Source organism: Mustela putorius, unplaced genomic scaffold (assembly GCF_011764305.1).
Source record: "Mustela putorius furo isolate JIRA1106 unplaced genomic scaffold, ASM1176430v1.1 tig00000832_pilon_pilon_pilon, whole genome shotgun sequence".
In the NCBI taxonomy this organism is placed as follows: Eukaryota; Metazoa; Chordata; class Mammalia; order Carnivora; family Mustelidae; genus Mustela; species Mustela putorius.
The window spans coordinates 6,914,272-6,940,618 of NW_025421491.1; the positions used below are offsets into that span (position 1 = coordinate 6,914,272).

The window sequence follows — 26,347 nt, forward strand, 5'->3', positions numbered from 1 at the left end:
CTCAAAAGACAAACCGACTGATTCCTTAATGGCATTTAATGTCACACAAAGGATCAGGCCGGATTTAGTCAGCTAAAGGCACCAAAGGGTCTGGCCAAAGAGAACGACAAATGACCCATCTTCGGCTCTCTTCTTGCAGCAAGTTGTGACACAGACCATACCTAAACCAAGGTCTCTCAATCTTGACACTACTGACGTTTGGGGCTAATTTATTCTTGCAGATGCTGTCCTGTGTATGGACAATGTTTAGCATTGTCTCTAGCCTCTACCCACAAAATGCCAGTATTACCACCCCAGTAATACCACCCCAACTATAATGACTTCATCTGTCTCCAGACTTTGCCAAATTGTGTCCTGGGGCAGGGAGAGGTAAAAATCACCCCCCTACCCCCCACTGAGAGCCTCTGATCTAGACTAAGTGAGCCAACATCTGATTCAAAGATATAACTAAGCTGGTATAAACAGGAATGCTTTCCATGAACTTGAGGGCCTGTGGATGTGTTGAATGTCAGGAGCCTCCAGTTCTTGACAGATGTTAATGAGGTTGTTAGACCACTACCCTGGCTCTCAGTGTGTACAAGGTAGGGTAGATATTGCTATGCTGAGTGTAGGGTAGTTAGAGGTCTTGTAGTCTTTCTACTCTAATGTGAGTGCTATTAGGGGAACTAACCCAGCAAATAAATCCCTGGGTCGGAAGTTGATGGTTCCCCCATGCACCGCCCCCTATCCCGTTTCACAGAATCCCAGCATATGCTAGAGAACGGCCGTCTTTGGTGATGCCACGTGGCCTTACCGCGCAGATCTCTTGGCATCTAGGATGTACCTTGGCATCATGTTTATGGCCTTAGGGTCTCTGCAAAGGCTAGATCGGGCCTCATGCAGAATCCAGAAAGGGAAAAGATTGTTTTTTACTCCCATCAAAATGGTCGAGATAGAATAGACTAACATACTTCCACAGAATACAAAAATAATGAGGACATCTTAAATTAGGCCAAATCACCATCTCCAAGTTCTAAGGCTGCTGCCTGCGAAGCTCACAGTTTGCAAACTCACTGTGCAGCCTTTGAATGGAATGTGCCACCTTCACCCCAGAGTTGTCATATCCTGTCCTAACGCTCGGGCATTCAGTTTTTGGCCAGATTTGAACCATTGTTCTCAGTCACGCTGTACTTGTTCTTCCGATTGCGAAATAGCAAATATTAGTTCCTGTTAGCACATTCTCGAGTACTAATGGAATTATGATTTTTTTATAAAACTGCCAGGCATTATTAGTGGTAATTAAAATCATTAAAAAGATGTGGAAGTGCATTAAATTACATACCACCTCAGTGACAGTAAAATCTATTAGATTGACACATAGGAGAAGCCACATCTTTGGTATCGAGAAATGAGCAGATGGAAAAATGGCCTCTTCCTCCAAGCTATCATACATACTATCATAGGAACAAATCCCTAAGATGGACAGGAATCGATTTGCTCAGCAAACCAGCATTTAAAAAAAAAAAAAAAAAAATCAAAGCTCATTTACTCGGAACAGTAAAAAAATGCTCATTATAATTGCACTCTGTTCTTCAGCTATTTCCAAAGAAGTGTAGGTAGTTTAATAAAAGGTTTGGCAAAAGTTTTCCATAATAGACCAGAGAGTCGATATTTTAGGTTTTGCAGGTTTTTTGCAGGCCGTATGGTCTCTGTCATACATACCCAACTTGGAATCGTAGCATGAAAGCAGCTATATACAGTAGGTAAGCATACAGGGCTGTGCTCCAAAAAACATTATTTACAAAAAGAAGATCATTATGATAACCTCTGTTAATAAAGCTGTTGCTTCTGAGCTCAGGAGGTGCTAGTGCTAAGTTGGGTATTTTGAGGGACACGAGCCAAGCAGACCAGGTTCCCTGCTTCCAATAACTTGACAGCTTTATTGATGAGATGAGACCCAGGCATGTGATGGGCTTAAGGAACAATAAATATAAAGTAAAACATACAATTGTAGGGAGAGACTGGTGTGGAAGGCCAGAGCCTGATGAAATTGGTTTTATCCTTAAGACCTCCACAGAGGTTAACAGCTCAATCTGACTTTTCCTGCTGCAGTTTTTTGAAAGTAGATCATGCTGCAGATTCTGACTTTTTGAACCCCTCTGTTGAGTGTTGAGCCACATTTTTATTACCTTATGTCCGCAGGACATACGCACGGACCGTCTGCAAACATTGATCCCATTGGCTCTAAAAACTGAGTCACCCAGTTGGGTAAGCGGCTGCCGTTAGTTCAGGTCCTGATTCCAAGGTCCCGGGATCGAGCCCCCATCAGGCTCCCTGCTCAGCAGAGAGCCTGCTTCTCCCTCTCCCTCTGCCTGCCTGTCTGCCTGCTTATGCTCTCTCTCTCTGTGTCAAATAAATAAATGAAATATTAAAAAAAAAAAAAAAACACACACACAAACCTGAAGTGAGGGTGTGGCGGGGAGAGAAGAGCTTTTGTTCTTTGTTCTTTCCTGTTTTTAGAGGGTCTAGGCCCATATTTAAGGGTCACACACGGTATTTTCACATTACAAGTGGCTTCTTTCACTTGGACTTGGTGGTTGCGATACACATTTGAGTTCAGAACATGGTTGGGACTTTAGTTATTTTAGAATTATGGAAATGGAAAGACTTTTTTTTTCCTTTTCGTTAACGTCAGGGTGGCCATCTGCAAGCTCTTCCTTGTTTCCAGATTAAATTTCCACCTAAAATCTTTATTTATAGGTTCATATTTCACCTCTCTGTGAATGAGCCTCTTTGCCACCTCGAATATGCTCACAGCCGTTTCAAGTCGCCCCGTTGCGGGCTCTGTGTAAAATCGCGTTGCCGATGATAAAGCAGTGACTGGTATGGGTCTTAATTTACTTTCATTTTCTCTTGTCAGCGCTGTAGAGATAAATTGCCTTTCTCCTGACGAAAGGAGACTAACCACATTTTCTTGTTAGAGTCTAACAGTAGTATATTGGCTCAATGCCATTCACAGGCCTCTGTTGGGGGAAACATTCTGCCCCGTGGCCTGGTGGAAGTCGTCCAGCTCGTTACTGTTTGAAGGTGAGGTTATCACTCCTTTTGTATCCTAAGCCCTTCTTGACTCTAACATTATGCTTCTCCTCGAGGTTGAGGAATCAAGCAAATATCAAAATGATAGGGGCCGTTTTTCTCGATGCCTGTAGTGTTTCGACTCCACATTGTTGTTGCCTGGCATGAAATGGAGAACTGCATAGTGATACAGTCAGAACTGAAATGAACTAAAAACGTGGCATAAACTTTGATTTATTGGCTGAAATTGATCCTGTGTCTCCTACAGAGGTCCTCCAAAGAGGCAAAGGGAGTGATTTTTGTGCAGTTACTTCCTTTTGAAGTAACTTTCCTAAAAAGTATAGTGTTCTCAGGGGAAAATGCTGGAAGGGAAATACTTCATTGACATCACATCCCCAGTGATGGTGGTTATGTTTTGTTATGAGAACATTGGGGACAGCACTGGGGTTCAAAGCAACTCAAAGCAAGGGGGCCCCTGGGTGGCTCAGGCGGTTAAGCTCTTGATTTCCAGCTCAGGTCATGAACTCAGGGTTGTGAGATCAAGCCCCGCCCTGGGGTGCTCCGTGCTGGGTGTGGATCCTGCTTGGGATTCTCTGTCTCCCTCTCCCCCCAATTCCTGCATGGGGCATTTTCTATTTCTCTCTCTCTCCCCCCCGCACCCCCCAAAAAGGAAAGAATAAATAAATAAATAATAAACTGAAAGCAAATATGTACACACAAACCCTCCACCCACCTTAAAAAAAAGAGAGAGAGAGAGAGAGAGATGCCTGGGTGGTTCAGTGGGTTAAAGCCTCTGCCTTCGGCTCAGGTCATGGTATCAGGGTCCTGGGATGGAGCCCTGAAGCGGGCTCTCTGCTCAGCAGGGAGCCTGCTTCCTCCCTCCCCCCTCTGCCTGTCTCTCTGCCTACTTGTGCTCTCTCTCTCTCTTCGTCAAATAAATAAATAAAATTTTAAAAAAGAGAGAGAGAGCTCTGACAGGTACTAAGAGATTACAATGTGAAGTAGAAACGCTGTGACCTGCATTGGTGCAAACTTCTTAAAACTGGAAAGAACCCTCACACATGTGTGAAGAATGTCTTCCTTAGTATCTGGTCACCTAGGTAATAGCACTTTGCGATGAGAGAAAGAAGCGAATCTGTGATTCGTCTTGTGTCTCGGAGTGCGGGGGAGGAAAGTTCTACGAGAACCCCTCACTCTCTTCTGCTTTATCCCTCAGCAAACTGCGACCGTCCGAAAGCATCCAGTCATATCTTTCCCCCCGCCTCACAACAACTTGCATTGTCTCCCCACAGCCCTCATCTGATCTGTCCCTCATTTCCTTTCTGCCTCTCACGCTTCACACTCCCTTTCTCCTTCAGCTCTGGCCACACTGACCTTGCTTGTCCTAGAATTCTCCAGGCACACTCACCTCTTAGGGCCTTTTTGCTAGTTTCTGTGTCTTGCCGCTGTATTCTCCCCCGGGCTGACGGGGAGTGGGGCTTCAGCCCTTTGTCCAAACACACCTTCTCAGCTCGACCCAGCCTGGCCCCTCGCCCACCCCCACCTCCCCTCCCCCGCTCTCGTGATTCTTCCCAGCCCTGTTCTGGTTTTCTTTGTCTTCATAATACAAATCACATTCTAACAAGGTGACTTATTTTTATCTTTTTTTTTTTTTTGAACTGATTGTTTCTCTCACTAGACTATAATTCCGTAAGAACAGCTGTCTCTGTTTTGCTCACTGGTTTCTCCCGTGTGCCTCACATTGGGTATGGGTGGTATAAATAAAGGAATGGACAAACACACCCAAGGTGGCACCGTTTACATCCGAGCTGCCATCTCAGCTTTTCAGACACCTCTGACCTCCCCCGTTGCAGAAAAGCAAGAAGGAAGCATCTATGGAAAGTATTAGTCATCTAGAATCCACTGAACCTTTGGAACCAGAATGTTCACCTTGAGCCAGTAACGTGCCGTGAGTTGGAACTGCTTTTCTGTAGCTTTTGCCTTTATTTGGTATTACGTGTAGACACCCATTCTCGGTATTGAAAGGTATATTTTACCAGGCCGATATGAGACTAAACTAAGAAAATCATATGAAGTTCGTTGGAAAAGGTAAAAGCCCATGTGTGTGATGGTGCCGGGCTGTTAACGATGTGGCAGCTAGAGGTTAAAACCCAGAGCTAAAGGTGTTTAACCCTGAACATTTAGCCTAGTTTTCTGCGAAAGGGGAATATATCCAGTGAACTTGCTTGCAGATGAGCCTATCGGAACAGGGGTCAAAGGCTAAAAGATCATCCAGGTTCACGCTCTGTGGGATCTTTCACCAGGCCTCTGCCTCAGAACCCTACTTGTGCTGAAACGTTGGGTGGAAGTCATTTGTCAGACAGCATTCGGAGTAGGAACAGCTATTGGATAGAAAATAGGTCGACAGATATCATAGCGAAGCATATTTTTTTTGCCAATTCATGGTGCTCATTAACAAAAGCAAATACTTTCCAGTGCCCTAGACATATCGATGGATTTGCCCTTTTCTGCTCTAAATATTAACTTTATAAGCCTCATTCATGGTTTACCTAATCCTAAATTCAGACATATTTGTGGGTCAGAGATAGGAGGAGTTATGTTAAATGCACAGTAGATGTAATGGGGTGAGTTTTACTCTCCCCCACATATTGAATGAGGACACGTGGAACGCACCTCATGCAGCAGAGCCTAATCCAGGCAGACTGTTATTACTTGGCCAACTTGGAAATGTGAGCCGAGATCACAGTTTCTGAAGAGCCTCGGAGGTCTCTGGGCAGGGTGAATTGCTAGATGGTAGCTTAAAAAAACACAACCAAAGTAAATTCCGTAAGGCCAGCTTGTTCCTACTTTCTTCGTTGTTGAAATGACCTGTAATTTAAATGACCTGTGATAGACAGCTTCCCATTCCTTTGCACCTTGGAATGTACCCTGTTGTTCCTTGAGCCACTCTTCCCAAAGGAAGCACCTCAAAAAGGCAGGGACAAAGGGCACAGGTGTCCTGCTCCTGCCCACTGTCCTCGTTATCATGCGTCTGGCCTGCCCTGGACTTTATCACAAACCAGCAGCTGTTCCTGGTGTGATCATGGCGTGGGGTTATTAGAGATGCAAAAGCCGAGCTCTCTGTACAGACTCTTCCTTAGAATGTTCTCTCTTTCCTCCGTACCAGCTGCGGGGTAGTGATAATGAAATATTAAATTCATTTTCGGATATCAAGATGAACCATCTTTCTTCTGTCCTTGACTGGACAGTGATCTGGTTTGCTGGTTGGTGGGCATACAGGAGAACTTCACTCAGGCTAATTGAGATGGAGCTTTAGTATGAGTGGCTAAAATGCTTGAATTAAAGATTAAAAGAGAGACAGCTCCTTCAAAGTCTTCAACGAAAGGCAGTAACAAGGGCCACTTACAAGGATTTACTCAAAGAGAAATAATGGATTAAATGGAATAAATCCGTAATACAGTATTTATATTTATTTCCACATCCCTAAAAAGAAGGTTTAATACTTGAAATATCCTTAATCCTATTAAGTATACCTTGCATGCTTATTTCTCTAATATTCTTTTTTTCTTAATATTACAAAGCTACAGTTTAACATAGGTTAATGGGATTATACTGACTCAGATTTCAGCGTTATCTCCTTTCCATAAAACAGGAGACAGTGTTTGCAAATCATAAGGACTGGAGAAAAACGTACAGTCTGCCAACCATAAACGTTGGGTGGAGAACTTTCCTACTTATGTAGTAACTTCAATAATTCCAGTTTTTGAAGGGGATGGTATGTTATGGCTATGACACTTAACAGCCGGACGGCTATCTTGATCGGCGAAAAGAACCCCAAACAGTCATACATTTTCATTTATTCAAAATGGAAAATAGGGTCTGCCTAATTCTGTCATGCTGCCGGATTGTGCTGTGCCAAAAGAACTTTAACGTGTTCGTGTTTAAGCTGTACCCACAAAGATGAAAAAAACGATTAAAACCCCGGGAAGCACATTTAAAATGCTAAACATCGCTTCCATATCAAGTGGGGAACATTGATGAAGTTAAATATACTTGCATATTGATTTGCTTGAATTTATGCAGAAAAACACTTGCCTTTGATTTCCTTTTTTTTTTTTACAAAAAAAGGATTTTAAATTGAAAATTACTTCTCAGTCTTAAAAATTAAGGACTCCTTTTCAAGCATTTGTGGGCCTTCTATGGGGGTTATGCCGAAGGTCTTTTAGAAAAATATATATTCCTTTTCCTGTGTGTGGTACCTCATGGTCCTGTGTGTCATTCCTTTTTAGTGGATGCGAAATAAAAGCTCATTTTTCCTATGGTTTGCCTAAGTTCTAAAATTTGAACAACATGTGATGAGCGAAAGGAGAGAGGAGGGCACTAACCTGAACACGTGGGTGGCATCTCGTTTTCCGCGGGCACCTAGGCTGCTGGCCTGTTCGGCGAGGAAGCAGGGTCACAGCTAGTCTAAGAAAGACTGAAAGCAGGGTGTGCCTCATTGCAAAGCTCATGAGGCTTTTCCCCTTCCTCTGCTGAAGTACCTTCTCCCTCATCTATTATCCAGGAGGTGGAGACAGATGCATTTTAATCTGTATTGCCCTGTACAGGCCCCAGACCTGTTGACTCACAGTCAATCCCCTGGTGGAGGCGAAGGGCTGAACACACAAGTATTTTGAAAAATAACCCCAGGCATACGCTCTGCCTCCTTCCTTCTACTTGAGAGCAATCTCTGTTTAGATACCTAAATTGCTCTTATTTTTAAAAAAATAATAATAATTACATAGTGACTCAAGAGCAAGGGAACAAATCTGAGCAAATATCCCCCTTTAAAATTAAAGATCTGAGGTGCCTGGGTGGCTCAGTGGGCTAAAGCCTCTACCCTTAGCTCAGGTCATGATCTCGGGGACCTGGGATCGAGCCCCACATCGGGCTCTCTGCTCAGCGAAGAGCCTGCTTCCTCCTCTCTCTCTACCTGCCTCTCTGCCTACTTGTGATCTCTGTCAAAACAAAATCTTAAAAAAATAAAAATAAAAATAAAAATTATAAAAAATTAAATTAAAGATCTTACTTAGAAACAAACAAGCTTCTGGTTTTGGTTGAAATCCTGAAGCCTTTGGACTGTGAAGATTCCAGGTTATTTCTCAGTAGGAAACATCTTAAAATTTCGTTTTAAGGGATGCCTGGGTGGTTCAGTCAGTTAAGAGTCTGCCTTTGGCTCAGGTCATGATCCCAGAGTTCTGTGATCGAGTCCTGCATCAGGCTCCTTGCTCAGCTGGGAGCCTACTTCTCCTTCTGCCTGCGGCTCCCCCTGCTTATGCGCGCTCACTCTCTCGCTCACTTCTCTCTCTCTCTCTCTGGCAAAAAAATAAAATTTAATTTAAGAAGAACTTTGTTTCAAAATGATTTAGCCATAAATACTTCTCATTTAAGTTTTTTTTGGGATATCATATCTCAAAGATAGTAGTCGATAATTAGGTAAAATCAGTGATGAAAAATATGCAGAACACTAGTGATATTTGAATAATCTTTTGAATAAAATACTTGAGTTGATTTGACCTGAAAACATAGTGAAAACACCTAATTTCACTGTTTTGGTTGAACATAATTCTATTCTTTTTTTTTTTTTTTAAAGATTTTATTTATTATTTATTTGACAGAGAGAGATCACAGGCAGGCAGAGAGAGAGGAGGAAGCAGGCTCCCTGCTGAGCAGAGAGCCCGATGCTGGGCTCGATCCCAGGACCCTGGGATCATGACCTGAGCCGAAGGCAGTGGCTTAACCCACTGAGCCACCCAGGCACCCCCGTAATTCTATTCTTTAAATCAGAGTCTTTTTTTTTTTTTTTCTTGTAAGCTCATAAATGCTCTGAATTCTCACTAATCTTTACTAATCTTTTGGAACACTGTATAAGGCATTAAAATTCACTCGGCTCATGAATTAAAATATTTTTGTTTTGTAGTACGCTCTTCAATTTTATGAATATTTGTGTTTCCATGTAATTTAGCAGTATATGTTGCAACTCAGTCATATTGCTTGGCAGTTTTAGTTGAATTCAAAATAGAAATCACTTTCTTTTTGACAACTAGTATAATGAATTGGCTGGCTGTTGTCAAATTTTGTGAAGGAGGAAAGAATCCTTTTGTGATTTCAGCAACACACTTATTGACATTTATGGGGTTTGGGATAGTGTTTGAAACACTTTGTCACAAAAGGTGGCTTTGAAGTCAAGCTATCGGAAATACCTCGTGTAGAATTTACCTTTACTCTCTGGTGTGATTATTCTGCAATCGACTGATTTGGAGATTTCTTCACTTTCTGTAGGAATCATGAGGTGTGATATTGATAACATATTTTACTTTGAAGATTACAGAAGTTAATTTAGCAAGGTATAGGGATCTGGGACAAAATGTATTAAACACTGGTTTTGCTCTGTGCATGCCTGTTTTGCAGAGAATTTTAAATATAACACTACACTCGCAAAATGAACTGTTTTATAGATTTTCCTTCACCCTATACTTGAAAGATGGGAAACATTTGTACTGTGCTGTGAAATGTCTCATGGTGTTCTCTTAAATAGCATTAACTTCTTGTATGTGCTTCTCTACTAAATTCTTTGTCCTGTAGTAAGCAGAAAATACAGCTTTCTTTGAAACGATTGGATATTCTATTTCTCTTCTCAAACCTCCTTCTACTTTATAGTTCCTACAACAGCAGCCAGCACCCCTGACGCCGTTGACAAGTATCTTGAGACACCTGGAGATGAGAATGAACACGCCCATTTCCAGAAAGCCAAAGAGAGGCTGGAAGCCAAGCACCGTGAGCGAATGTCCCAGGTAAAGGGACTTTTCCGTCCTTTAGTTTACAATGAAGGGGAAATTTGGGCCTGGCCTCTGCCTTGGAGTTTCCGTAGGGGCTCTGTGGCTGATGAATGAATGGCTAGGGGCCGAAAGGGCCTTTAATTTTAACCAGATCTTTAAAGGCATAAAGTCTTAGTTTTATATGTTTGCTCTAAAGATATGGTTTGGGGTGTTTAGAATCCTCCTTAGGAGAGCATGCCACTTAGGAGAGATCCAGTCCCACTAAGTAAAGCAGGAATTCATAAGCACAAATTAAATTATGTCTGCAGCATTCTCTCTGGTTTTATTACTTTGTATATACATAGCCCTGTAACCATGATGTTGTACGTTAAAATCCCTTAAAATGATCTGTTAGTAAAGATGAATTTTTTTTTATTAGATGCCAAAGTGTTATACCTTTGAATCTCACACTTCTTCCAAAGCCAATTCATAGGACCAGGGGAACCTAAAAGCAATGTGAACCATAATGATCATGTCACCTTGTTTCGTAAACTCGTAAACGATCGATAATGTAGCAGCGGTTCAAGACGGGTTTCGCACTCGACAGCAAAGCAATGCAAGGAACACAAGAGATGACATTTGGCACTAGAAGCTTTCTTGCTCCCGGTGCAGTGTTCTTTTCACCACATTGTGTGGCAAACCATGGCTTGTTTGTTGTTTAGCAGATTCTTTATGAAACAAATTGAAAAATTTGTTCAAAACCTGGCTAATTTATATCTACTGAATATCAGTTATAATTTCTGATATGGCTGTACCTGGTGCTGGATATTGTATTTATTAACGATAAATAATAATTTTAGCCCTTTCTCAGATGCTTCATGCATTCATTCAGCAAATATATATATCAGCACTTCCTTGTCAGTTACTGCCTAACTTGAAGCCTACAATTCAGAGTATGAAAACCATAGGAAAAGTCAAATTTAAGGAAACATAAGTGAGTGAATGAGGAAATCTCTCAGGTCAAAGTCAACCATTCCCTTTTTTTGGTGTTAATATTCTATAGTAAATATCAGAAAGTATTACTGATTTTGGTAATATTTAGCAGAAATACTTAAAGTTTTCTTAATAGGACCCATGGGTTAGTCTGCTGTGTATTTTCTAAGATCACAGGAAGTCTTTAGAAGGTGGCATTAGTCATGGGCTTTAATTTTCTATACTCTCCGGAATTTTAACATCTGGGGCCTTACCAACTCTAGGGAGACTGCTTCTCCCGGGGTTAGCCAGTTCCTAGAGGTAGCAAATGACTAGCCTTCGGGCACACTTTTCATAATCAAGCCAACCTCTCCAAAGTCCATTTCTACCAGATACCTTCTTCATTTTGCTCCTAGTCTCTGACCCGCTCTCCACCTGCCCTGTTCACTTCCAGGCTAGGTAATAGATAGCTAGGGAAAACCCTCATGCCCATATATCAAAATTGTTGAACTGCCCAAATCTAAGCCTGCTTCACCTGTTTACCCTGACTCACCCATTCCTTCCTGAGGAAACCAGAGACTCCTGGCTAGATTTTCCCCTCACTTCCTCTGTCTTAACAACCCACCCTGGGGTTCCCCCCTTCCTTCCTCAGTGGCATGGCATGGCTTGCCGCTCCTCTCGGGAACTGTATGTGAGTAACAATCTTTTCAATGGCATCTGTCCCCTGATCTGTTGACCCCACTATACTTGAATATGTAAAACCTATATTTTATTTTTTATAAACCTATCATATATTACTTGCTTCAGGGGGTAGAGGTCTGTGAATCATCAGTCGTACGCAATTCGCAGCACTCAGCATAGCACATACCCTCCCCAGTGTCCATCACCCAGCCACCCCACCCCTCCTACCCCACCCCCCAGCAACCCTCAGTTTGTTTCCTGAGATTAAGAGTCTCTTATGAAAATCTATATTTTAAAAAGAACTGTTTAGGGGCACCTGGGTGGCTCAGTGGGTTAAAGTCTCTGCCTTCAGCTCAGGCCATGATCTCAGGGTCCTGGGATCGAGCCCCGCCATCAGGCTCTCTGCTCAGCGGGAAGCCTGCTTCCCTCTCTCTGCCTGCCTGCCTGCCTACTTGGTGATCTCTGCCTGTCAAATAAATAAATAAAATCTTTTTAAAAAAAATAAATTAATTAAATTAAATTAAAAGAACTATTTAATGTATCTGGAAAGACACAATTACTTTTTTTTTTTAAGAGGAGCGACCGTGATCCATGATGCTTGAATTTATTTTGGAGTCATAACAAGGGAAGAGAAAAGCTAAAATACTTTAGCTGTAGAGTATAATGTGCAATAGTAGTTTTTGGCCATGATGAAAACCTAAAAGCAAATTGAACTAAGCAGCTAGGTAGAATGGAATAGTAAGATTTCATCTGAAGGCAATTCTGGAAAGCAGGATTTTTCATTAGAAAAAACACAGGGGCGCCTGGGTGGCTCAGTGGGTTAAACATCAATATCTTAGGAATAGTCCTTTTCCTGTCACCAAATACGAGAAAACTTAGCTCACCCATTGAATTTGCTCTTGAACAATTTTTATATAATTATATATGTAATTTATATATACTTGTATGTATATTTATATATTATATATAACTAGACATTTATATAATTAGCTATATAAGAATATAACTTATATAAATCATATATATGATATATATGTAATTTTTATGTTTTATAATGGCAAATTGGGCAGTAGAGGATAAAAGCATGGTCCTTAGAGCCACAAAGATCTTGGTTTATATCCTTTATTCTCCATTTTTCTTTTTTCTCCGTGACCTTGAGCAGGTGACTTAATCTGGTCCATAAATGGAGATCACCATGACTAATCCCACGGATTTTATAAAGCACTTAATACAGAGTCTGCTATGTAACCAATCTGCAGTAATGTTATCTATTACTGGGACACCTCAGTGGTAGCCATTGTTCAGAGAGACGTTGAGCCTACGGTGTATGCTTACCTTGCATTAAGTAGGCCTAGGGTGATGGTATCAGTGAATCATTTTATTTGTATAGGATATTGTTAAATTCCTCTAAAAATCAAATTCGGTTTCATTTTATACCAATGTTAATTTTCAGTTTATTAGCTAAATAAATATAATTATTCCCTGTAGTTCCCCAGCTCACAGTTTACAGGCCAGGTTCTAAACGTGCAAGGTGGAATGGTAGAAATGTAAAGATATACAAGGAGATCAGTTTTCAAAGTCCAGTCAGACATTTGTCTTCTCTCTCAACTAACTTTGAGATTCCTTGCCTGAAGAGTTCGTAGTAGAGCACTGCCACTGTGAATATTCTCAGAGCAGGAAATTGACATATTTTTATTGCAAGCTGCAAGCCTTATCCATAAAGCAAAGGTAGTCCTTCCGTAGTCCCCTCCCTACGGCTGCCCTTCATTAGCTCTTAGAGACACTGAGGCATCTGGGATAATGTTTCTTTTCTTTTGTATTCTCTTCTTATTCATAGCAGTGGGGCATTTGTTCTAATCTTGTTGTGACCTTTTCAGGTTATTTTTTTTACATGTTCTTCAACAATAGTAGAAAATTCACTTCACTCTATTTTCTCCATAATTTTTATAGAGACCACAAGGAAGCTAGTCTTGTATCGTACACAGCAAATTAATGCTAGAGTATAAAATACCTAAATAAAAGCCCTACACAGTGATTTGATAAGTTATTATCTCATAGAAATTCTCCATCACTAGTTTTTTATCCAGGTCTATCTCTCTCTCTTTTTTAATCTTGATGTCAGAAAAATCGATTCCTTGTAGAATAAATACCTATAAATAATAGGCTCTTATGGAACAGAAATCAGGTTCTTTTATGCTTTGTGTGTCTACAAAATATGCAAGTACGCATCTGTCAGTAGATCATTACTTTGCTTCCTTGATCTTCCCGTTCTTTATTTCACCTGGCTCGTTACGAGTTGCACTTAGAAAAGCTCTGCTTGACAGCAGAGTAGTACACTTGAAAAGGAAAGGCAGCCATAGGTGGTTAAGAATCTAGTATCATTTCATTTCAACAACAGGCAGCTGCAGACTTCTCCTCTTTGCATTCAAGTCAATGAACGAACCTCTCTCAGGGTAATAATCCTGGGTGAACTTCAAGGATGAGAAGAGGAAGCTTTCTCTTCCTACCAAGCAGATTAGCCTGGTTACTAAATTAGCATAACTTGCCAAAAATATGTTTGGCTACGTTCAGAACATTATAATGTGTACTCTCTTGGAATTTCTGGAGGTATTTCGGGTATTCTTTGCCATGCATGATGGTGGTGGGTGAGCAAAAGACCCTCATTACGCGTCAGTGGGTGGCTCCGAGGAATTATGACACTGGAAGCCTTCTTTTCCTTCCTCCATCGTGTAACGTCTTTTTGGTAGTATGTTCACGGCGTGCGCACGCACGCATAAAATGTTCATGCCTTCCCCCACTTTACTGTTTGAAAAATACACAGTTTTATTAAATTTTATAACTTACTTTCACAAAAGACTAAAAATGCACTCAGTTTAATGGAGGAAATCTTTGTTCAATAAATAAATACATATATATATATGCCTTTTATGAGTCGTTGACATTTGTGCACATCAAATAAAATGACTTCCAGCCATTCCTGAGGAAGAGCAAAAAAGACCAACTTTGTTTCAAAGGGCCATATTCCTTCAATAAATGTGAGCCCTGTGTTTAATATTCTGCTACGGTAGATGATTTCCATCTTAGTGGGAGGTCAGATAAACCATTTTGAGATAGGACTGGAATGTGATTATTTTTTAAAATGTTTAAAATGTCAAGTACAGAAAGGAAATAATCTCTCATTAAATATAAATTGGCGGGGGGAGAACTGATGATTATGAATTCAAATGTTTTTTCATTTTGTAGGTCATGCGAGAATGGGAAGAGGCAGAGCGACAGGCAAAGAACTTGCCTAAAGCCGACAAGAAAGCAGTTATTCAGGTAAAACCCGGGCTAGTTTACCCAGCAGCACAGGCCTACACATTTCCCAGCATCTCTGGATGAATGGTCGTATTCCCGGGGGGGTTGTTCATAGTCCCATCAATCTGGTCTGTGGCTCATAATTGTCCAGTAATTCAGTTTCTTAAATTTTTTTCTTCTATTTGGCTTTTAATTAGCCCAAGTTACAATTCATTTCCATAAAACTCCTATTGTTATTTGCCGCCTGCTTTGTATCAATAATATATCTTTCTGATGGCCAAAATCTGCTGCTGCTTCTTCCTCTGGCAAAAATTACATCATGATTAGAATTTGTGACAGGAACTCCTCTCAAAACTACCTTCGAGGAAACGGTGAGAGTCTCCTGGCCGTTTTCTGAAATTAAAGTACTTCGAGTAAGAGGAATTCTTTTTATCTGCCATGGAATTCAGAGTTTTAAGAACACAGAAATTTATCCTGTATTATGGTTCGTCAAATCCGTCTTTGGGGACTAAAGATAAAATAGTGATTTACGGTGAGAAATCAGGTCGGGAGATGGAGGACAGGAAAGGGAGGAAGCCCATAAAACACGGTGAATTAGTCAAAAAGTGGGAAGGACTATAAATCTCTGAGTGAAATGACATACGATGCCCAGTTGGAAGCAGTTGCCTCTGCTGCCCCGTCCTCCTTGTTCCGTCCCCAACTGACTTGTGTTTGCAACGACAGCACTTCCAGGAGAAAGTGGAGTCTCTGGAGCAGGAAGCCGCCAACGAGAGGCAGCAGCTGGTGGAGACGCACATGGCCCGCGTGGAAGCCATGCTCAACGACCGCCGCCGCCTGGCTCTGGAGAATTACATCACTGCTCTGCAGGCCGTGCCCCCTCGGGTAGGTCTCCCGGCTCCCCTAGGGCACCGCACACACACGACGGGTGGCAGGAGGTCTATATGTACCCAAGGCCAGCTTCCCTGTCTAATGACCTATAACCAAGCGTCACGGGAAGTTGGGATTTTGGCCAAGGTATCAGGATTTTTAAAGTCATAACAGGAGCTAGAACTCAAGTTTCCTGCTCAGACCAGCCTCCAGAGTCTCTGAGGGGAAAGCCCTCGTCAGTCATGGCGTCCACTCATGTCAAGAGGCATCAGGAGGCCCACAAGGTTTTCAGCAACAAACGCCCAGGAAGGCTTAGCAAGCAAATGCACGCGTATCTCTTCAATGAGCCTTCGTGGGAGAGTTTACTTCAGACAGCAGGAACATTCTGAGCACCAGCGTGTGTGCATTTTGTCTGTCTATTCTATCCGTTACTAAGGAATTGATAGTAAAGTCTGACATTTTCTCGTGTGAGGCTGTCAGGTTTTGCTTTTTGTATTTTGAGGCTTTGTTTTTCGGTGCGTAAACATTCAGAGTTGTTACGTCCCCCGCTTCACCCCGCTGTTTCTCATTATGAAATGCCCTGCTTCTCCCAGGTCATGTGTTTTGTTCTGAAATTACTCTGTCTAATAGTGAAGCTATTTCAGCTTTATTTTGATCAATGTTATCCTAGCATATCATTTTTCCATCCTTGTGCTTTTGTTTAACCTATCTGTCTTTATATTTGATGTGCATTTCCTATAGGCGGCATACAGTTGAACCTTGCCTTTTAATTGAGAAGAACACTTCATGAACTTACTGATACAGTTACACCTAAATCTGTCATCTTGCTCTGTTTCCTGTTTGTCCCATCTGTTCTTTGTCCCCTTTTTCTTCTTCTTTTTTTTTTGGCCAAATTTGGGCTAATAGAATGTTTTTTATGATTTTCTTTTGTGCTCTTTGTAGGGTTTTTAGCTGTAACACTCTGTGTTTTGTTTGCCATAGGGTTTTAGAAAATGTTTCTAATAGTTCACAATATTATACCAGTAAAAGTGATATTATGCCATTTCAGGTATATTAGAAGACACTCATACTCGAATTCTTCCATTTTCCTTTTTCCCAATCTTTGTGCTGTTGTTATCATACGTTTTCGATACTACATTATTATTAGTTTTCTTTCAAACAATAAGTAATCTTTTAAAGAGTTTTACATAATAAAAAAAATAATTACCATTTCTGGTGCCCTTTATTCCTTGTATAGATCTGTCTGGAATTGTTTTCTTTCTATCCAGAGGGCTTCCTTTAAAAAATTTTTTAATACATGTAGATTGGGAAAGAATTCTTTTGCTTGGGTATATCTGAAAAGATCTATATTTCACCTACGTTTTTGATAGACATTTCTGCTGGGTATAGAATTTTAGGATGAAGTTTTCTTCTTCAGCCACTTTAATGATGGTGTTCCATTGTCTTACTTGCGTAGTTTCCAATAAGAATACTTTTATCCTTTGTCTCTGTAAATAATATATCTTTTTTATTATTTTTTTTAAGAGAGGGGGGAAGTGGGCAGAGGATGAGAGAGACTCCAGAGCAGACTCCATACCCAGCACAGAGACCAATACAGGCCTCAATCTCATGACCCTGAGATGTAACCTGAGTCAAAATCAGAAGTCTGATCCTTAACTGACTGAGCCTCCCAGGCGCCCTCTATCTTCTTTTTTTAAGCCCTGCTGCTCTGAAGATTTTCTCTTTCTCACCAGTTTTGAGTAATTTGATTATGATGTGCCATAGGGATTTCAATCAGCTGGTACCCCCATCTGGCTGTTTTTCATCTCGTGCATTTCATATCTAGAAGTTTATTAAGTGTTTGAACCTGTGGAATGCATTATATATAGTAACTTGTAATACCTTTGGTTGCAACCTCTAACAGCTATGTCAGCTTTGGGTCGATTTTGATTGATTTTTTTTTCATTATATGTGATATTTTCCTTCATTTCATACCTAATAGTTTTTTATTGGCTGTTAGACACTGTGAACTTTACCTTATTGAGTGCTGGGTACTTTTATATACCTCTCTTCTTGAGCTTTGTTCTGCAGTGTTGTTAAATTACTCAGAAACAGTTTGATCCTTTCAGGTTTTGCTTTTAAGATTTGTTCGGTGGGATCAGAGTGGTTATCAGCTTATGGCTCCTTATTCTCCAATATGGAGGGTTAGGATCCTACCAAGTAATCTACCATGAGTACTGGTATTCATGTTTTCCTGTCTGGATGGTGAGAGCAGGTGCTACTTCTGACCTGTGTGAACACCAGGCACTGTTGCCTCTAGTCCTTTTGGATGGTTTTTCCCTTCCCCACGGCCTTGGTTGGGTTCTTTTACTTGCATGCCCTGATCATTATTACTTAGCTACTTCTCAAGGGGCATTGCATGTACATCTGGGCAACTCTCTTCTCCTGGCACTTGCCTGCGACTGCCAGCTGCCTTTCATCCCTCTAGACTGTCAACCTGCCTTCACTGATGGGAGTCCACCAGGCTCAAGCTGGTTCCTGCACCTGGAGTTATCCCTCTGCCCCCCCCCATACCCCCTGAGAAATGTGAAATTCCTCTCCAGAGTTGTATCAGACAATGGATCACTACCAAACTCAAGTACTTCCTCAAATTAAATTATCATTATTTAAAAATCTAGACCTCTACCTGTGCTTCTGACTTCATACTTTCTCAGAGCTCATATTAAGGCAACTTACAGCCTCACGAAAGATGAGCTAAATGTGATCTGAGCCTTCCTTTTTGTAACTGTCAGGATTCTACTTCCTAGATGGAGAGAAGACAGTGATACTGCCTGACTAGCCAACATTGTCTGCAATCTGTAGAGCATTTAGCCTTAAGCAAGCTCCTGTACAGTTAAACTAAAGGCTAGATAGGAATTTCTGTTTAAAATAAAGCTTCCTGGGCACCTGTGTTGCTTAAGCAACTGCTTTCAGCTCAGGTCATGATCCCAGGGTCCTGGGATTGAGTCCCACGTTGGACTCCCTGCTCAGCGGAGAGCCTGCTTCTTCCTCTATCTCTGCCTGCTGCTTCCCCTGCTTGTGCTCAATCTCTCCCTCTTTCTCTCTGTCAAATAAATAAATAAAATCTTTTTAAAGAAATTTTAAAAAGGCTTAGGTCCTGAAAAACTCAGGAGCTCCTACTTAGCAAGAACTGAAATGTGCTAAAAGATGAGAGACAAATTACAAAAGATTTCTTTGTAATTCTGAGATTTTTTGGTGTCTTTATAGATACTTATTCTAAATCTCCCATTAGACAACATCCCTTTTTTTTTTAAGATTTATTGATTTATGTATTTAATAGAGAGAGAGAGACCATGGTGGGGAGGGGCAGAGGGAGAGAGAGAATCTCAAGCAGGACGCTTAATGAGCCATCTAGGTGCCCCCTGACTATAATGACTTTGAAGCGTTCTCTGCATGGAAGTGACAGTTAGGAAATGTTTTCATGTATTTCTGTCTTGTCTGTGTGCCAGTCGTTTGTGTTATATTTTTTCCCCAGTGTCATGATGGCAGCCATCTTCATACTAAAATTAGTCTCCTTCTTATATCTGATATCTCACACTCAGATTATCAACATTTGGTTGAGGGGGAAGAAAAAAATTGGCACTTTGTTTAGCACCAACCTCCTTTCCTTTCTCATTTCTGATTAGTTTGACCAAATGTTAAATTTTCCTGAGATTCTGGAAAACTGCCACGTAAAATTCTTTGGTAGAAGGTTAATGTAATAGTTTGTGAGATATATCATCAAAGAATGTGATTTTTGTCCCAGGATGGAGATTAAGTCCTTTCTAACAGCAGGGCAATAAATATTCAATAAGAAGCAGCAAAATCATTGGAGAAAATAAAGGACAGAAATTAATGGGTACAAAATTGAGGTCCTTAACTTACCCATTTTAAAAAGTTTTCATGTGATATTGCAAACTCCCCTCTCCCTACCACTCTTCATTTTCTGCTAATCACTTCGGGTCAAAAAAGGAAATATGGGCATTTATAGAATAGTGTAGAGAGCATGTATCTACATGCCAAGGTAAATATGGGACATCTGAATCTCAATATAATGGATGGTAAATAAGTTAAAAAGTATTTGCCTAGTTCTTAACGTTGAAGGCACTGAGACAGATGAGTCCCAAGATATTTAAGACATTCTTCCCTCTAAATTTTAATACACCAAAAATTTTGTAATGCTGATCTGAACGTACTTGAAAGTACATCAAAGTACTTAAAAGTACCTAAAAAGACTGCTGTGTTGAAAATCACCGTATATGCTTATTGTCCATCCATTCATCATTCATCTATTTATTTTTAGTTGAGATTTGTTAAAATTGATGAGCACAAGGAGACTCGTTGACTTGAGGGCTTTTAAGGACAGACCCAGTAACAAACAAGTGGAAAAGAGAACAGGAGAATCAGCACTCATTGAGCAAAATCCTATAGCGTATAATGAGTGGTTTGTATGGTGTTTCAGGAAACCTCTCAATAGGACCTCCTTACCTTGCTTTGACTCTGCCAGGCTCAACAGACAGATCTTCTAAAGACCAACAGGAAGTATATATACCAGAAACACTAGTGCTTTCTGTTTTTAATTGAATTAAGTTAAATAAAAAATTATGAAGTGGTGGGCGCCTGAGTAGCTCAGTCAGTTGAGCATCCAACTCTTGATTTTGGCTCAAGTCATGACCTCAGGGTTGTGAGATTGAGGCCCACAGTCCCACATTGGGCTCTGTGCTCAGTGTGGAATTCTTTTGAGATTTTCTCTCTCCCTCTTCCTCTGCCTCCTAACTGAGCTCTCTTGTGCTCTCTCTCACTCTTTCAAAATAAAAAATAAAAATCTTAAAAAAAAATTAAAAAAAATAAAATGATGAAGCATGTAGGAAAAGCATTAGTGTGAAAGCTGTCCTGTGCCTCTGAGTCCATAGTCATCACCAGATTCGCTCCACCGCAGAGCCCTGTTTCATCACTGCCTTTGAAGTCAAAATAGCTCTTCATTAGATATCATCAAAACATGCAGCACCGGGATGTCCTATCTCATTCCAGCATAGGTCACATGTACAGATTAATATGTTGATGTCTTGTTTTCATTTCATCCTTCAAAATCAGAACCCATTATGAAAACATAAATACTTCATTTTTTTTTGACAAATGCATGCTAACACATTAATTAATGATCCACGGGTCATTACCTGCCCTTACCTGCTGGGCTTGTTACAGACATCTACCCTGTTAGAACAGACAGCAACTTGGGATCATCTCCCAAGAAACACATACGCAGACACACACAGAATTACACATGGGTTTCAGGGAGTTGGTGTTTTTTTGTTTTTTTTTTTAACATCATGTTAGTCACTAGGGCCAAAGGGCCAAAGGGGCAAAATAAACTTTGGCCCTTAGAATTTTAGCATTTTACAGGCACCCCCACTGTTGAAAGAAAAAACCTGGAGGAAAAAAGTCATTCAGGGAAACATCCATGGGAACCTCTGGATCACAGCCATGTTCGTCTTTAGAGCTAGGAGTTGAGCTAAAATTTTAAAGTTCAATACAAAATCCATCCACATTTCTTTCATCAGAAGAGCACATATGTGGTTTCTGTAGTTAAAAATGCATATAAGGGGGCACCTGGGTGGCTCAGTGGGTTAAAGCCATCGACATGGTCAACAGACACATGAAAAAGTGCTTACCATCACTCAGCATCAGGGAAATACAAATCAAAATCTCAATGAGATACCACCTCACACCAGTCAGAATGGCTAAAATTAACAAGTCAGGAAACAACAGATGTTGGAGAGGATGCAGAGAAAGGAGAACCCTCCTACACTGTTGGTGGGAATGCGAGCTGGTGCAGCCACTCTGGAAAAGTACAGAGGTTCCTCAGAAAGTTGAAAATAGAGCTACCCTATGACCTGGCATAACTGAGACCATGTCCAGCAGAAAAAGGTTTAACTCGTTAGAGTGGTTTTTGTTTTTTTTTTAACTTGCACAGAAATGTATACATTTTACATTTACATGCTTAAGATTTCTTGAAATCCAGGGCACCTGGGTGGCTCACTGGATTAAACGTCTGCCTTCAGCTGAGGTCATGATCTTAAGGTCCTGGAGTCAGGCCGGGCATCTGGCTCCCTCCTTTTTTTTTCTCTCCCTCTGCCTGCCACGCCCCCTGCTTGTTCTCTCTCTTTCTCTCTATCTCTCTCTCTCTCTCTCTCTCTCTCTCACACACACACACACACACACACACACACACCCATAAATAAATAAAATCCTTTTTGAGAATAAAAAAAAATTTTTTAAAGATTTTTTGAAATCCAAGATGTAGAACTATGAAAATAATGGCTTTGCACCTATTTGTGGAAAGAGATTTGCGTTTTCTTTTCTTTTCTTTTCTTTTTTTTTTTTTTTAAAGATTTCATTTATTTTATTTGACAGAGAGAGAGATCACAAGTAGGCAGAGAGGCAGGCAGAGACAGAGGGGGAAGCAGGCTCCCTGCTGAGCAGAGAGCCCGATGCGGGGCTCGATCCCAGGACACTGAGATGGTGACCCGAGCCGAAGGCAGCGGCCCAATCCACTGAGCCACCCAGGCGCCCCAAGATTTGCGTTTTCTTGATAGGTGATTATCTTTCCTAGTTACAGGGCTGGAAACCACTGGGATGCAAGTTAATTCTCAGGAGAAGGCTTTCTGAATAAGTCCCTAGTGACCTGGAAAGGTTAGGTTGCTCCTCATAAAGTGATTCATTTATTTCCTTCTCCGCGGTGGGATTACACTTAAGGCTTTTAAAGGCTCATGACATACCGTTCTCTCTCCTCAGGAATGGTTTAAGACATAAGTGTCTATTATGTTAAGATGCCTGATTTCCAGATCAAGAATGAAGCTACAGAATGGAACAATAGCGCCAATTAGTCATGTTTTAATATACCTCCCACCTGAACTGTGCAATTAAAAGCTACACATTCAGACATGATTGACATTGAATCAGTTAAATGTGTGACCCCAAGCCCAGGAGTACCAAACATATGAAGTTGCATTTTATTTTTTTGTTTTGTTTTGTTTTTTAAAGATTTTATTTATTTGACAGAGAGAGACAGCAAGGTGGGAACACAAGCAGAGGGAGTGAGAGAAGGAGAAGCAGGCTTCCCTCCCAGCAAGGGAGCCCGGTACAGGGCTCTAACCCAGGACCCAGGGATCACACCCTGAGCCGAAGGTAGACACCTAACAACTGAGCCACAGGCGGCCCTGAAACTGCATTTAAAAAAAAAAAAAATGAAAAGACAATACATTTGAAACACGGTAAATTAATTTTTTTTAAAAATGTATTTTAGGGGCGCCTGGGTGGCTCAGTGGATTAAGCCGCTGCCTTCAGCTCAGGTCATGATCTCAGGATCCTGGGATCGAGTCCCGCATCGGGCTCTCTGCTCGGCAGGGAGCCTGCTTCCCTCTCTCTCTCTCTCTGGCTGCCTCTCTGTCTACTTGTGATTTCTCTCTGTCAAATAAATAAATCTTTAAAAAAAAAAAAAAAAAATGTATTTTATAGGAATGCCTAGATGGCTCAGTTGGTTGAACGTCTGTCTTTGGCTCGGGTCATGATCCCAGGGTCCTGGGAGCCTGCCTCTTCCTCTGGCTGCTGTTCCCTCTGCTTGTGCTGTCTCTCTCTCTCTCTGATAAATAAATAAATAAAATATTTTAAAAATAATAAAATAAAATATAAAAATAAAATGTCTTTTATAGGGAAAAGCCATGAAATTCCCTTCAAAATTATTTACATCAGCCTGACATCAAAACCCAAGCCATAAGAAGATAAGCTATGTCATCTTTTGAAATTGATGAAGTGAATTCTGACTGATAGTAGTTTGAAAATGCTTCCTGAAGGAATCCAGCACCCTGGATAGTTAGATCAAGTGGGGCTGGAAAATCAGTATGTTTCATGAAAATTGGGAATTCATCTTAGTGGAAAGATGCTTATTGACAACTCAGATACCACAAAAGATATATTTTGCTACTGGCACTATTTGTGAAATCACATTCAGCTCTGGGTTATTCATTAATTTAATTAATAAACATTTTTAGCAACCAAATTGTGCCAGGAACTGTGCCAGTGGCTAGAGATAGCCTATGACCGTGTTCCAAGAAAGGAAAGTGATTAATGTTCCAAAGGTAAATCTTCTATTTTAGATTAAGTCTAATCCATTTTAGTAAGAAGTCTAATCATTTTAGTAATACCCAGCCTTAATCCTTTAAGAAATTCTTATTGAAATGATTGTTTTAAATGCAGTGTGAATAGTGAAGGGATACTAGTGCCAAATGAAAAATGTCAGATCAGATGCAAATAGATACTTTGTTATTATGGGCTAAACACTCAGAAACAATAGTGATAATAAAAAAGGATTGGATGTAATTAGCCCCCCTGGGGCAGATCTTTTCCTTGTATTTTCTCTGTTCTTTGCAATAAATTTTAATAATAAGATTAGCCATCCAATACCAGTAGAATCAGATGGTAGTGTGAATACATACTCTATCTAAATTGTAAAATAGGGGAAATTTGGCAGGAAAAAACGTTATTACTAGTTACTAGAAGATTTAAAGACTTGAGAATAATGGAAAGTATATGCATAGATGTTAAAAACATGTTTCTTAAACTCTGCGTACTATCAATATGTTTGAGCCACTGAATTCTTAATCATTTTTGTAACCACATGAACAATCTTGTCTTAACTGTAACTATCATGACAGCAGTGATACCATTTACTTCAAGAGAATACATTTCTGTAGAGATCCCAGGCACATTTTCTTCTCTTATTCTGTTGTGAATATTACTATGTTTTTTAATTAAAATTTTAAGCAACTTATCTTTGCCCTAGCATCATGAAATAAAATGCCCCAAGAGATTCCCTGTTATTCTACAGTATGTGAATATGGTACACCTCTAGTGATGTCTAGTTTTAAGCCTTGGTAATTCTATATTCTGGCTAAAAGTGCTAAAAACAATTACTTCTTTAATTGATTGAAATATGCATGAGTCATATACCAAAGAGAGGGCCCTCACCCTTTTTTTTTAAACATAGAACAAATGAAAAATATAAAAGCATAGGGAAATGTTACCTGTTTTTCCTTGTTACCTAAAAATAATATTTGTTGCCAAGGTGTAGACATAACTGCCATTTTATTTGGTATGATTTATCTGCCTACTCCACCATAAGAGCTAATCTGATTTTTGTTTCCACTTCTAAGCATAATTCTTAGAAATGTGTTTGCATGAATAAATCAGCCAAGGAGAACCATGTAATTCATTTATTGAGGCTCATGGTAATGTGTTCCTGAATTATCTCGTGTCCCGAGGCGTAGGCATTAGGAAGAAAAAGGCTGATGTTTGTATTAGACACACACATCACGTGTATCTGAGCTCATATAAACACTGATGAGGTCATAGCTTACAATGGGCTCTTAGGACTCGTTATCCTGGCAGGAGCTTTGTTCCCTGGTAGGAACATGTGAGGGCCTGGGGAATCATGAGATCCTGGTGTGCTACCGTTTCATTGTCAAGCTCTAGGGATTTGATGGCGGAAGTTAGGAATATATTTCTGAAATGAAGAAAATATTGGTATTAAATAAGATAAGCGATTTTACACATGTGAACACATTCAGCATTTAATTATCCTTCTTAATAGATGAGAAGGATGGCTTTAGAACTAGAATCCACAGCATGGCACAAAAGCCTAACTTTTAACTATAATACCTTTTATCATTTTCTAGTAATCCTAAACAGATTGCCAAAGGACAGTCCTCTCTTGCTGTTTCACCTCCCCAGAGTAGAGTGCCAGAAACCAAGGACAGCAGATGAGAGAGTAAATAAGCTTAATCTGGATGGTCTTCTCTACGTGGAAAGAGCGAGTGTTATCATGTCCCCGAAGACTGAACATATAAGCACTAGATACTCAGGCAAGGTCTCCTAGAACAGGCTCATTTCTAACCACTCAGTTATTGCTTTGTTTTCAACTCTGTAAGTTAATTTTTGGAACTGTCTTTACCTTGGTCCTTGTTAGAGTTTCTTTAAAAGGCAGGATCACATGGGGATCAAGACACCAGGTTTGAGAGCCAGAGTTGGATTACCTGTTCTCACTGTATCCCAGGACTAGCTCTGTGACTAGCTGTGTAACAAGCCACATAGCCCTCAAGCTTAGCTTCTTGGTGCTTTTTTTATCTATCCTAAAAGCCTAGTCATAAGGTTGATGGGAAAATTTATTTATTTATTTATTTGAGAGAGAAAGGGCAGGAGTAGTGGTTGGGATTGGAGAGGAGGAAGCCAGGTCCCTGCTGAGCAGAGAGCCCTATGTGGAGCTCCATCCTAGGACCCTGAGATCATGACCTGAGGAGCTTATGTCAGATGTTCTACTGACTGAGCCACCTAGGTCCCCAACACAGAACATTTTTAATGTTTTTTTATACATGTTTATATATATATATATATTTTATATTTTTTATATATATATTTTTAATACTCAGGGTGCTCTATATGAAAAATATTGTTATCTGAATTGCACAGAGAAGAAAATTGAGGCCTAGATAATTTGAGGACTCTCACGTACATTTTAAAATTGGTGTTAAAAATAGTTACTTGCAAGTGGGAGTTTGTGCTGTTTTTGCTGATAGTAGAAGAGGAACGGGGAGACTCAGATGCTA

At 40.4% G+C, this 26,347-nt stretch overlaps 1 protein-coding gene across 7 annotated transcripts in view; it reads left to right on the forward strand.

The window, feature by feature from the left end:
* The window catches only part of LOC101686001 (amyloid beta precursor protein), a 262,841-nt gene that overhangs the window by 169,346 nt on the left and 67,148 nt on the right, over positions 1–26,347 (forward strand). For all 7 annotated transcript variants that reach the window (XM_045085177.1, XM_045085178.1, XM_045085179.1 and 4 more), the window contains 3 exons: positions 9,754–9,887; positions 14,748–14,822; positions 15,525–15,683. In XM_045085177.1, coding sequence (XP_044941112.1) covers positions 9,754–9,887; positions 14,748–14,822; positions 15,525–15,683 — 368 coding nt within the window. The remainder of the gene's footprint in view (positions 1–9,753; positions 9,888–14,747; positions 14,823–15,524; positions 15,684–26,347) is intronic.